The 15,200-nt window shown below is 33.4% G+C and overlaps 1 protein-coding gene across 1 annotated transcript in view; it reads right to left on the bottom strand.

Annotated features, from left to right (window-relative positions):
• Positions 1–676: 676 nt before the first annotated feature.
• LOC115209747 (hydroxyacyl-coenzyme A dehydrogenase, mitochondrial) overlaps positions 677–15,200 on the bottom strand; it is a 36,848-nt gene continuing 22,324 nt past the window's right edge. Inside the window, exons 5-8 of the mRNA XM_029778258.2 lie at positions 14,153–14,242; positions 13,404–13,476; positions 2,934–3,050; positions 677–853 (exon numbers count right to left, since the gene is read on the bottom strand). Coding sequence (XP_029634118.1) covers positions 735–853; positions 2,934–3,050; positions 13,404–13,476; positions 14,153–14,242 — 399 coding nt within the window. The 3' untranslated portion in view covers positions 677–734. The remainder of the gene's footprint in view (positions 854–2,933; positions 3,051–13,403; positions 13,477–14,152; positions 14,243–15,200) is intronic.

The following is a 15,200-nucleotide window of genomic DNA, read 5'->3' as shown; positions in this document are numbered from 1 at the left end:
GCTATGGGAACCAACACATGGACATTGGAGAAAAGGTGGTCATATACCAATATATGGATATGCAGTAAACTTGTAGAAATAGAAACTACTGGTAAGCTAGTAATATGTATAGAAGACCAAAATACCAAGTGAGGATTCATCTGAGGTGAACTTAAATAATGATAGATGGTTGCAAGACAACAGCAGTAGTATTGATATGGACAAAGAGGTAAATTCAGAGACAATGTTCTGATGAAGAAGGAATAGGTGTAGGGGTTAGCACAGGGCTAGTGGAGTTTGGCCACAGCATGAATGATGAAATAAAGAGGGACATGTGAGTCATAAATGCCGCAGAAGTGGCATGAGACCAGCCATCTCCAAGAAATAGATGACACAGTAGTAGTGGTAGAAAAGGCAGAGGAGATAGCACAACAGTAGGTCAGAGGTTAGAACATGTCTGTGAATGGCTTTACACTAATCAGTTACATGATCTTTCTCAGAGTGCAATCAAGTGTGTCTGTATATGTGTAGCAGTAGCACTGTCCCAGATGTAAGAGCAGTAGCTCCTTGTGGTCCTCACCTGAAATTTACAGAAGATTAGTTGAAAAAAAAAGGAACACAAGAATTTACTCAGAAAAAATATTGATTTTAATATTTTACTATAAAAGAAATATTAAAGTATGTCATGTAAGAAAAATTTTTTTTTTTAAAAGAAAGTAAAAATAATAACTGACTACAATCAAGAGCCCTGATTATCAGTTATATTTGTAATATCCTTCTCCTGACTTACGTCCAAGTTTACCTTCAGCTACCAGCTTGTTCAAGAATTCACATGGTTTAAATAATTCATTATCTGGGTAAGCTTCATGCCAACCTAACACATCAAAGAAACAATAGGATTATTTAAAAATAATGATTAAAAACAATGAAATTAGTCAATTTTTTTAGCTCAGTAGAATTTTTAACATAACTTATTTCATTAGTAGTATTATTAAGAGTAGTGGAGCGACAAAATCATCAGCACATCAGAAAAATACCTTGCATTATTTAGTCACAACAAAGTGGCAAGCTAGTAAAACTGTTAACACAAAGGGCAAAATGCTTAGCAGCATTTTGTCCACTTTTATGTTCTGAGTTCAAATTCCACTGAAGCCGACTTTACCTTTCATCTTTTGGGGGTCGATAAAATAAGTACCAGTTGACCACTGAGGTCAATAAAATAAGTACCAGTTGACCACTGGGGTTGATAAAATAAGTACCAGTTGACCACTGGGGTCAACAAAATAAGTACCAGTTGACCACTGGGGTTGATAAAATAAGTACCAGTTGACCACTGGGGCCGATAAAATAAGTACCAATGAACACTGGGGTCAATGTAAATGACTTACCCTCGCCCCCAAAATTGCTGGCTTTGAGCCAAAATTTGAAATCATTATTTAGTTACAGGCCTTTACGCCCTGGTTCAAATACCTCCAAGGTTAACTTCGTCTTTCATCTTTCTGGGGCCAATAAAAGTAAAGTACCCTACAAGTACTGGGTACACATAATTATTAATATCATTGCTACCACTTCTGTATTACCAAAGACTAAGTTTGTGGATTTAAAGGGTAGGAGAGGAAGGGCAAAAAAAATATGAAGAATATACTACAAGTGAGATTTGGCAATATTTAAATAACAGAGATCGTAATACCAATTATCTAAATGATATTAGATATCATAGTTATCAGTCTGAGACAGTAAAAGTGAATAATATAATAGGGTTTAAATGTATAAACTTAAAGCCTTAAACCTGACAAATGTATCACTTATCAGAAGATGTCATCATATTTTTGTTTACTATTAATCCTGTCACGTCAGCAGGAAAAGCTTAAATGTCATCTCTGCTGGATTCTTGCTAAAGCAGTAATGAACAATACAAATACTAAAATTAGACAACTGATCACACTGCAGCTTTGTGGTCAAGTGTGTTTAGAATTTATTGTTAATGTTGCCCCCAATACTATTGTTTACTTCTGGTTTTAATCGGAGAAAATGATTTGGGAGTGAAGCATGTGACGATGCCAGCATTTAGTCTTGTAAACAAACAAGGCCTAGACTCATTGCATTTGAGGAAATTATTGATCATATTCTTCACATGAAGAATTTACATTTATGCCAGCAATGGAGAGTGATTCTGACATTCAAACTGGAGAAAGTGATGAGGAAAATAATAATTTGGGTGAATAAATACAGTAGTTGAGAGATAGGCCCTTTTTAACAAATATAGAAGTTTTAGAAAGGTCTATTATTGTTATTCTCCTGAATTTGTCTGTGATTCTGTCCTTTAGTTTACCAGCAATCATTATTCTTGAGCTGCATGTGCATTATGTTTTTGCTCAGCAGACTAGGTGGAGATAAAGTTAGACAGAGGTCAGAGGTTAAGGTCTGGAGAAGAAAGCAATTAAAATGGCCTTCACAGGATCTTTGAGATGAGTAAGATTGATACCATTAACATTCTGCTTAAATTGTTGCATGATGCCTGCAGGTAAGACATATACAAAGAGGGAATTCCAGAGGATCAACATACTGGGAATGAAGTACTGAAAATAGTTGTTAATACAGGGCCTGGGAGGTTGGACACAACATGGGTGATGAGAAGAGGGGAAACAAATGAGTGAAATGTTCCTCTCACAATAGCAACAATAATTACAATAAAAACAAGAACAATAGTAACAAGTAATTAAAGAGACACCCCTGAAGACATAGATATGGTGATGGCCATCTAAGGTCACAGACCAGTTGCAAAATATGTCAACATAGAACATCTGAAACAAGATATGAACTATGGACCACTTGATCAGCTAACAGCTGTCAATACAGTTAAGTAATGCTCTTGATAAAGTAATTATGAGCCAATCGATTACAGCATGCATCATTTAATATTAAAGTAGATATAATATCATCATTATACTTACCATCCAGAATAAATTTGCAAGTATCCAGACCAACATAATCTGATAATTCAAAAGGACCCATAGGATAACCAGCACCAAGTTTCATGGCAATATCAACATCTTCAGGACTTGCATCACCTACGTTAAGAAAAAAAAACATGTACATGTATGACATCATCAACATCACCAGTTAACATCTGTCTTCCATACTGACATTGGCTGGACAGTTCAACAGGAACCAACTAAACCTAAGGGGTGTATTGGTCTCCATATTAAATGGCCTTCACAAAGTCTCTGAGATCTTTAAATTTTTAAATATTTAAATTGTTTCAGCTTCAAAGCTGAGGTCATGCTGGGGCACTACCACTGAATCTGCTACACCATTATTTGAAACCTCCACTGATATGTGACATTTAATGAATGAAGGAGTTTGATGGTGCTGCCCTCATCTGTGTTGCCAGATGTGAGGAAGATGAGTAAGATTGATACCATTGACATTCTGCTTAAACTGTTACAAGATGATGATTGCAAGTAGGACATATGCAAGGAGGGAATTCCAGTGACTCAACATTCTGGGAAGGTTTCAACAGTTGGCTGCCTTTCCTAGTAAACTAAGTACATTTTTCGTGATTCCAGCACTATTGGAGTCACCAAGTAATATGCATGACAAGACCCCTTCACAGAGTTGGGGTGCAGTAGTGAGGAAGGTGGCATTGTACAAGGTGTAGAGAGGCTAAAATGAAAGAGGGACAGGAACAGGTGTCTTGCTAAAGTTTTACCAGCAAGAAGTGGCAGTGACCATGACTGTTGTTGATTTTCTAACACTGGTGTGATTGATTAAGTTGCTACAAAATTTTAACGTCTGTAAGCTGATGTTTTCAGGAATCTCATAGAAGGAAGTCCAGAGAATTGATGCTCTGGGGAAGAAGGATTGGACAGAATGGTCAGTATGGGACCAGAGGGTTTGGCATAATAGAGGTAACAGGAGGAGAGATAGGTAGGTCTGCATGGAGGTCATATAAAATGAACTAGTTCAGATGAGCAGAGGCTGATTATTAGTGACAGAATAGGAAGATAAAACAAACAGTATGTCTGTGAGTCAGTGATTGTAACATGTTGGTGCAGGAGTCTCTGTCCATGAGTTAAATAGACTTATTTATAATGCTGTCTAAAATGTATTTGAGTATAGTGACAGCACTCTCTTAGATATGGGAGTAGTATTTCATCATGGGTTCAGTTTTGTAAAGAGTTAATAGTGAGACCAGAGTGGGATTATTTTCTGGTTCTGCAGAAGACAAATCTTTGGGAAAGAGTTTTAGCTAAGATATGTATGAGGAGTCACTAGCAGATGTTGCTTACCTGAGCCTTTGAGGCTTTTGAATGCGTTTTATCCAAGCAAGAGAAGGTGAGGTACAGAATAATTGTGTCATTATGCTTTCAAAAAATACAAGATTGTCAAGCTGAACTAAAAGATATTTAATTCAGTCCAAGTACACATATATATAGATATGTATGTATATGTACACACACATATGAGTGTGTGTGTTTATATATATATATATATATATATATATATCATCATTATCATTTTTAACATCAATTTTCCATGTTTTATATGTATATATATATATATATATATATATATATATATATATATATAAGGAGAGAAATAGTCTCTAAAATAATTGTAATGTTGCAATACTTGGAGAGGATTATGATTTTGACCTACTTTGTCAATACAGGGTACATCATATAAGATAACTATATGTTCTGAAACTAATCTTAACAACCTATTAGTTCAATGTTACTCTTTCATTAGCTACAAACTGAAGGTTAAAGTACTCACAAACCTATCTTCAAATGATATCTCACTAAAACTAGATAAAAGGATAAAAAACCCTTCCCAAGTCATATAGGCACAGAGGGCTGATTTTCCAATTTCCATGGTGCAGATATTTTCCACCCTGGATAGGACACCAGTCTGTCAAATGAAATACTCATTTTCGTCAGCTGAGTGGACTGGAACAATATGAAGTGAAGTGTTTTGCTCAAGAACACAAAGCATTACCTGGCCCAGGAATTGAAACCACAATCTTACTATCATGAGTTCAATATCCTAACCACTAAGCCACACACCTTCATTCACTGAGACTACTGTCAACAATTTTATAAACCTCAGAGGTATAAATGACTAAATATGCTAAAGTGAAATGTGAACGTCAGAACTTTAAAATCTGAAGTTGTTTCTCTTAAAATAACAATTTCGATGATTTTATAACCGTACTTTATAGATGGAAAGAACAAACATTAAGTGAATCTGAAAGAACTCTACAACAGCATTCTAACAGAAATGAATCTGTGGGCTCTATATTATATCTGAGGTGCCATCTCTACAATAGTAACTCAGATCTGCTTGCAATATGTTAAGCACCAATGAACTGCTTGGTTTTTCATCTCCAACAGTCCTTATTTCAACATTATGACTAGCAATTATATTACACAATCATAAACCCAAAGATTTACATGCACGCATGCACACTCACACACACACACACATTACAGGATACTTAAGTGTGTTTCATTTCTCTAAGCTATCTGAAATAAAGACCTGTTCTCAAAATGAAAATTGCTATTTTTTAATAATGTCTTATCCAAAGAAACATTTGTCTCTTAGCTATCGAACAACATGTGACTAGAGTTAAGTAGCAGCTTTTAATAACCCTTGGGCTATTAGAAACAATTACGTCTATATTTTACGTTTTCTTACAATGAGTATAGGAAAGTGAGTAATTCTAAATGGAAGAAAACGAAAATCCAAGGAAAAGTTATAGGTGTAAGCATGGTTGAGGGTAAGAAGTTTGCTTCCCAACCACATGGTTCAAGGTTCAGTCCCACTGCATGGAACCTTGGACAAGTGTCTTGTACTATAGCTCTGTCTGACCAAAGCCTTGTGAATGGATTTGGGAGCAGGAAACTGGAAGAAGCCAACCATGTGTGCGTATTTAAAATATATATATATATATATATATATATATATATATATATATATATATGTGTGTGTGTGTGTGTGTATATATATATATCATCATCATCATCATTTAGCATCTGTTATCCATGCAGGTATGGGTTGGATGGTTTCATCAGGGCTGGTAAACCAAGGGGCTGCACCAGACTCCAGACTGATTTGGCATGGTTTCTACAGCTGGATGCCCTTCCTAATGCCAACCACTATGAGAATCTAATGGATGCTTTCGTGTGCCACCAGCACAGGTGCCAATTGCATGACACCAATATCTACCATGACTACGATTTCACTTGGCTTGATGGGTCTTCTTCTTAAGCACAGCATATTGCCAAAGGTCTCAGTATAGATTCAGGTAGTCTGGTAGTACTCATAAAATATGCTCCTTAATGTGTAATTGTACAAACCATATAGAATATATAGTAATATACAAGAGGAGTGTATATAGTCATAAATGATAGAGAAATATTCAGACAAATCTTTATTTAATCTTTAAAAAAATCCAAATATCATGACAAATTTATTTCATAAACCAAAAATATGTAAATAACTTATATTATAATATTTAATAATAGATAAATTACTTACAAAAAAATGTAAAATTTTTTTTCAAAATGATATAGAATCTGAGCTACGTCATCAGGTGGAATAGATTTTATGTTAAATACAAATCTAAGCATAACGAAATATGAATGTGGTGCTAAAATTCAGAAAGATTATCAAAGACAATAATGACAAAATTAATATAAATTAATAAAATATTATTTATTCTTAATAGAATTGAAGGATAAAATCACATTAATGATTATATCAGGTAGCCAGCATGAAATAAAATCTTATAGGTAATTTATATAATTGATAATTATATATGTATATATATAATTATCAATTAAATCAAATTCATTTAATTATTCTACCATGAATTATTTGCATGTTTAAATATCGCTGTTTGAAACAATTATATGCATGTATTAAAATTCTTTCAAATTTTAGCATCTCTTCTCCATTTTTAACAAATTTGTTGAGTTCTATTGGATAACTTTCCATAAATTCACACAGCACACCATATATATATATATATATATAATAATTAATTTGATATATAACTTACCTATGAATTAATAAAAGTAATTTCTAATAAGCTGAAGGGAATTTTAATAATATAATTAAAAAATAAATATTCTATAAACATTTTTAGTATGTGAATAATTTCCAAACATGAATTATCATTATAATAAAGGTGGTGGAATTGACTATATAAATAAATGCATATACATATGTAGATATACACATATAGTCAAATGTATATAGACACATATACATACATAAACATATACATACGTGCATGTGTATGTATGTGTTTCAGTTATTTGACTGTGGCCATGCTGGAGCACCGCCTTTAGTCGAGCAAATCAACTCCAGGACTTATTCTTTGTAAGCCTAGTACTTATTCTATTGGTCTCTTTTGCCGAACCACTAAGTTATGGGGACGTAAACACACCAGCATTGGCTGTCAACTGATGTTGGGGGGACAAACACAAACACATGCTTATATAAACATTTAGAGCAACAAAGAGAGAGGGAGATAGATATCTATATAAATAAATATACAAATGCACATATATACACATAGACAGACACACCTATAGACATATATACATATACACACATACATAAATATATACGTAATATTACAATCCTACAAGTGTTTTGATTCAGACCCAATAACAAATTTACCCAAAATTTTCAAAAACATGAATTGTTATAAATTTATTATTGGCTCTGAATCAAAACAATTGTAGGATTATAATATTTATATATTATATTATATTATATTATATCATATTATATTATAATATTAAGTTAATAAATTAAATCTTAAATCAATCTTAAATCACCCTTTTCTTTTCATTTTTGTATATTGAATATATACCCATTTGAATTGTGAAAAAGTTATTCTGTACTATATTGGGTATTAAACTAGTTAAACCAGTGTAAAATTGGATGTTTCCATCCCTATAAGAGGAGCCTGTTTTGCCTTGTATTGAATTTTAATTTTATATATATATATATATATATATACACACACATATATATATAGACAAACACAAACATATACATAGATATATATATATACACATATATATAAAAAAGTTGGCATTAATAGAAATGAAAAAATAGTAATAGGCACATATTTATAGATATAGGATTACAAATGCAACTATCAGATTAAAATTGTCACAAATAAAGACATATTACAGTCATAATGTTAAGTAGGTTTATAGTATAAAATGATTTATATTTAAAATGTTGACATCTCAAAATAAGCTCATCATGGCAATTAATCATAATTACATTATTTTTTTTATCATCAAATAAAAATTCATCTAAATATTTCTCTATCATTTATGACCATATATATATATATATATATATATATATATATATATATATATATATCATCATTTAATATCCATCTTCCATACATGCATGTGTAGGATGGTTGACAAGAGCTGGCCAGGAAGAAGACTACTCCAGGCTACTATGTGTGTGTGTAGATATATATATGTGTGTGTGTGTGTGTGTGTGAAGGCACATGGCTCAGTGGTTAGAGTGCCGAACTTATGATCGTGAGGTTGTGAGTTCGAATCCTGGACCAGGCCGTGTGTTGTGTTCTTGAACAAGGCACTTTATTTCACATTGTTCCAGTTCACTCAGCTGTAGAATGAGTTGCGATATCACTGGTGCCAAGCTGTATTGGCCTTTGCCTTTCCCTTGGATAACATCGGTGGCATGGAGAAGGGAGGCTGGTATGCCTGGGCAACTTCTGGCCTTCCATAAAAAGAACCCTAGGTTGTGCATTTGCTAGTAAGGCAACTTTCCACCCAGACTTGTACCCCAAAGGGAAACCTCTTAGATGCACCCATGGTCATTCATGACCTACGGAGTCAAGTGATATATATAGCAGGAGTGCTTTGCGACACTCCGTATGCCACTCACTCAACCTTGATCTATGAAAGTACTAAGCTTCCCGTCCACCGAAACTAGTGAACGAGGGAAACATCTGTTTCGCCAGCAGAGACCACACCTGTCCACCATCCAAAAGAATCCAGAAATGCCTCAACCTCAGTGCATCAACAGCCAAGGCATACCTAGTTTTCCCATTAATGGTCTTTGACAGCAAAAAGAGCATCTTATAAGTGGCGTTGAGCCCTTCCACAAAAAACAAAAGAGCTGTCTTTCCAATTTGATCAACCACAAATCTGGGCAAGGAACGATGGCTAGGCAGTAGGTAATGACCGATGTGATGAGCACATTGGCCACCTCTGCCCTCCCTTTCAGGGATAGCCACTGCCAAGACCAGGTCTTGACTATGTATACCACCTTACTCAAAACCTCAGCCCAGTTCTTCTCTCCTTTGAGGTCTGGACCAAACCAGACTCCTAGCAACTTAACCGCCGCACATGCTTTTTTTTTTAAATAATTATTCCCCCCAGCGGGGGAATGAAAAACAAATACTTCCTAGAAGCAATGAACAGTCTTTAAGCAGTAAAACCAACAATAAATTTAACAATTGCCACAAGGCAGTATAACAAATAGAACAAAGTGTCAACAAAGTGTTAAAAAAAACCAAGCAATATCACAATAAATCACCACTCACGAAAATGTGGCTGGTATCATACTAATAAGCAGAATCAAAATTTCCTAACAAAATGATTTACAGCTCATATGAATATGAACACATGTATGCCATGAGTGGATGAGTCAAAATATTGGGGAATCATAATTATAACTACAACATTATTCTAATTCAATTAGCTAGTAGATCTAATTTTATAGGTTTTCAGAAATGTAGAATGAAATTTATGGCTACAGGAAGGGATCACGTCTGAAAACTTATTTAACATACAAGCGTTATATAATTTAAGGATTATATACGATTCCCTTACACACAATGTACACCTATCTGAACCATTACCATATGGAGGAGCCCTTGCAATTAAGGATCATATCAGGTCATAAGGCAAGTTATAATCCCTAAGTTTATATATGCTGCTAAGGTAGTGGAATTCTTATATTTAGGGTTTGAAAAGGAATTCAGATGGGTCCTATATCGCCTTTTGAAGTCTATTGTACTACCTACATATATATATCTTGTTTTGTCTATTGGGTATGCTAACTATACATTTATACACAACATTGTATCGAAGACATGATCCTGCAAGTGGACAGGTTTGTGGGGCTCTGAAGTTACAATTTTATTCAGTTGCATTCTACTATTACTGTTCTTATCTATATTTCCAGCATTATTGATATCATTAGATTGGGGTATGGTACCTGGTTTTAAATTAATTAAAGTTTGATTATTATTATATGTTACATTAGTATTTGGGGTCAATACCTTAACTTTACCCTTATTTCCATTAATACATAGTGCTAGTTCTAAAGCATTATTATTAGTTGCACTATTTTTGTCCTTGTTTTTAGCTATATCCTACGTAGTCCTTTCCCTAAATTATTATTAGTTACACTATTGATGACCTTTTTCAATATTCATTTAATTTTGCCCCTATTTATAGAAGCTATTATTGTTCCTAAATTAGGCATTGCCAAGTATGAAAATTTTACAGTGGATTTATTACAAACAGTGTAATATTTATGATGTTTTGGGAAGATTGTAGAATTTAAAAAAAACAATCTAGGTAGATTATTGACCCTAAGTGAAAAAGGAAGAGCAAACCAAATAACTTCACATATTCTGGATTTAGACTTTCTTATTATATTAGAAGTCTCAAGAGTAGAAGGTTTATACTTACAGTTATTATGATTATTATAGTACCTATGATTTCTCAGTCTAAAGCATTTAATATGCTGTTGATCATTTAATTAACCTAGTTCTCTTATACCTATGCTATTATTAGGATCCATATTTGCAATTTTTATTTTTAATTTAGTATCTGGTATATAGTATATATTTTTATTAAAGCCACTTAATTTCAAGGTAATTATTATATATAGGAGCGTGTTGATTGAAGATTTCCTCGTTAACGGATAGATTTAACACCCAAATAGAGATGATGACTACGATGTTATTAATAGTTGAGCTAGGGTGTTTAGAGGAAACACTGACGTACTGGAGGGTTTGGTTTGGCTTTTTGTATGGGTAGTAAAGTTTGGTGCTCATCTAGAAAGTTAGCCATTTTAGGGCTGATATTGAAAATGATATCAAGGTTAAAGAAATTTTTTACAAAATCTCCTTAAATTCTTTTTTACCCTTTCAGCAGCAGGATCAGGCAGACCGCATGCAATAAGTAGGGCATCATCCCTATATAAACCCCCAGATAGAATAGGGAAGCTACTTTTTATTTCCACAAGAAGATACAAGCCCACTCAATCCGTAATCTGTGCTGAGTCTGAAGAGCCCATGGTTATGTCAAATAGGTCCATGGAATAAGCCCTTACCCAATTTTGATCATTGTAATTGATCAAGGTCATCCTGACTGCCAGAATGATATCTATGTCCAACTTACGGATGTTAGTAAAATTACGGGCAAATATTAATGCTTTGTTAAGAAGAATAGGGGAGATTGAAGCATAGTACTTCAAAATATTGAACTGTATAAATCTAGTAGATTTTTTTTATACTTAAGGGAATGGAACCAATAGATCACATCTCTGTCAGATTTCCATAAGGATAATGCAACATGATGGGGACATTACATATATGGAAGTTTAACTTTTTAAACCCTGACTGGTAATGTACCCTTAAAACAGCCGTAGATAAAACACCCTCCTATTTTTCAGATCCTTTTTATTTACTGTTCTTAACCTTGATATCTTGAGTCACTTTTATCTCATAATTTAGATGTATTAGAAATTTTAGACAATTTAGGCAGCCTGCCATTTTGAAGATTGACATTTTTATTCCTATATTTATCAACCTCTCATTCGCTTTGCGCCCGCTATATTTATCATGCATAACGTTTTACATGTAATCCTTATTTATATGTGATTTTATATGTACTTTTATATATTTTTATATTCTTTTATATCTCTCCTATATTTTTATGTATGCTTGGTTTTATTCTTTATACCCTTGGAGAATCTTTACACCTAAACATGCATTATCTATGTTGATGTGTATAAATATATGATTCAATTACATTGATTGGATATCTTCATTTATGCATTTGGGAATTTGGTAGATGCCTAGGATTTGTGCTTTCATTTTCCAGTACTTTGTATTATTTCATATATATATTATTTCGTATATATATGTTTTGAATTTGTTGGCATTGGAGTTGGATATAGTTTGTCTGATGTTATTTGAATCAAATAGGTATGTTCAATTTTTTCAGTGCTGTCTACTTTAAAATCTTGAAATCTTTGTGCTGATGAAGAGAATGGTAGAATGAAGATGTAATTCTTGCATCTCCATATCTATCTAACTCAGAAACGCATCCACAAGTAATCAAATGCCGAGTGAATTTTCGTTATTTTTTCCCCTATGCCTACGTGAATTGTTTTTGAGTATACATTATCTGGGAGATTCTTCTTATAGTAGAAGAAATAGCTAAGTTCTTTGGCTGCTATTTCTAAAAGTTCGGTATGTGGCAAAGCAATTTTATTTGTTTTCTTTTGCTGAACTCTAATTATAATTATACTCATAATTATAAAACGTAATGTTTAAGTTTACTGTAAATGGTCCTTTTAACATGCTGAACACTACTTGGTGGGATTATTAATTACTGATTAATTAATTTTACCCTTTATTATTATTGATATATACACATATATATATATATGTATATATGTGTGTGTGTGTGTTTGTAAATATATATGTATGTGTATATATGTATATGTGTGTTTGCGTTTGTTCCCCACCACCATACAGATGTTGGTTTTTTTTTTTTTTACATCCCTGTAACTGAACCGTTCAGCAAAAGAGTCCAATAAAATAAGTACTAAACTTCAAAAACAAAAAATATAAGTACTGCAGTTGAAAACCCTTCCTGACGAACACCCCAGTATGGCTGCAATCCAATGATTAAAACAAGTAGAAGATAAAAGATAAAATCTATAAGATTAAGTTAATCTGGTGGTTCTCAGATTGACAAATACTAGTTCCACCATCGTCACCAAGCTATTAAGAAAAATTTTACCTCTACCCACCCACCCACCATTTTTGAGAAATGATGAGGCAAAATAGAATTTACATCCATAAAATTCCTTCTTTACCATGGTCTTGGATATGTTTACAATGTTATAAAACAATTTTAATTCTACGACTATAAAACCATCTTATTAAAAATGTTTCTTTGTCCCTATTTCAATCCTCACAAGCTCACTTTCACTTTTGTAACGAAACATTAGGCTAATCTATAATTTATAAGTATAATCAGGCTAACAGTGAATCAAAGAAAAGGAAAGGACACAGGTGTTTTAACAGAAGTTGAAATTTATTTTACCTCTCTCTATCAAACGAGTTGCTTCCATCAGATAAGGTACCAAAAGTCTGTTGACAATAAAACCAGGAGTGTCCTTGAAAGATAAAACAAAATTATATTAACTTTCTTCCTTTATTTTAATTTTTTGTGCTTTTTTTCTTTTTCAGAGTGTGAGTAAAATATTCAGTTTCGGTATTTCCATCTCAATTAACAAGCAGAGTAAGTGAGGAAATTGTGTTCCTTTTTTACCTTGTTTTGGAGGTTGCCCTTTGCCAACCTGACCTCCTTCCACTGAAAATATCTTGTATTTTTACATCAACTTCCAAGTGTGCATGTGTATATATATATATATATATATATATATATAAAGACAAAAACTGGAAAATTTTGTATATCTGTAATTCCATATCACACATATTTCATTACAGGATAGGAATTACAACATATCTACATGTAGAAAACATGTATGGGATCTCCTTTCCATAATTTTTCAGACAAAGATTAATTTAAAATAATTACTAGAACGTGCAGAAGTCGTTCATGAAGACACAGCTTGGATTATAATCTCATTGAGATATAGAGGTATAAAAAAAACCCATTAATCTTAGAGAATTCAAAGTGAACATTACATTAACTTCACTCAGTCTATGAAAAGTAAAAATGGTGACATCACCATCCACTACCACACAGCTACACTATAGTACCCACATTATTGTCTGGTGTCCACAGCTACAAACATACACCTATGTATTTCATATTCTAGGTCTTACCTTACATTTCACAGTCGTCTTCTTCATGGCCTTACCAAAATCCAACAAAGATTGAAAGGTTTCATCTGATGTCTGATCAGTTTTTACCACCTGAAATATAATAAATAAAAGAGAAATATGAAAAATGGTTAAACAAAATGTGAAGTAGGTATATAAAGAGAAAATTACGAAAATAATGTACCGACTCAATACATCCACCTGTCTCCATTCAATGTCTATGACTATATCCCATTTCCCAAACCATGAATAAAGGTTTGTTTTCCCAATTTTCTTTCCTTTAAACTGCTTTCTTAAGAAAGTAGTTTGGACGGGTATGGCAGTATATCCATTTTGCCTACATTTTCCCTCCTTTCCCATAAACCAGAATGATTCTATACATGGTCACTCAACATGCTAACAATAGTAGCAAAATCTCACTCAAATTACAACCTATCATCTTAAAACAAATACACTGGATAATGTAATCATGGAATCTTTGCAGATAGGAAAAAGACAAGATAGTCAAAGCGGGATTGTCTTTGATCATAGGTCTGTTTAGTCAGGACTGTTCTGAGACTAAACAACAACCAAATTGCAAAAGTTCAAAATGAATATATACAATGAAGTTATTATATAGTGCCCAGCTGCACTACAAGCCATCAGAAAAAGTAGTCAAAAGTGCATGAACAGTACATAGAATAATACACAGGGAGTTATCAGCGAATGAGTCTTTAAAATAAAAAGGTGGGGGACATCAGATATACTGTTGGTAAATTTCAGGAAGCATGAAAATTTTGAAGGATGTAGTGTCTCAACAGCTAACAACTGATGGAGGTAGTTTATTCCATGCTTCAGCAATTCTGAACATGAAAAAATGTTTCTGAAAGTCATGGGTACTGTGTTCATTTTTGATTTTGCAAATATGTCCATGTGTGTTTGATCAACCTTATTCAGTTATGTTTAACCTGGCACGTAAAAAGCACCCACTACACTCACGGAGTGGTTGGCGTTAGGAAGGGCATCCAGCCGTAGAAACACTGCCAGATTTGACTGGGCCTGATGAAGCCTT

This window comes from Octopus sinensis, linkage group LG3 (genome assembly GCF_006345805.1).
Source record: "Octopus sinensis linkage group LG3, ASM634580v1, whole genome shotgun sequence".
Classification (NCBI taxonomy): domain Eukaryota; kingdom Metazoa; phylum Mollusca; class Cephalopoda; order Octopoda; family Octopodidae; genus Octopus; species Octopus sinensis.
The sequence above is the reverse complement of the archived record's forward strand: the minus strand, read 5'-3'. Positions and strand labels throughout refer to the sequence as shown.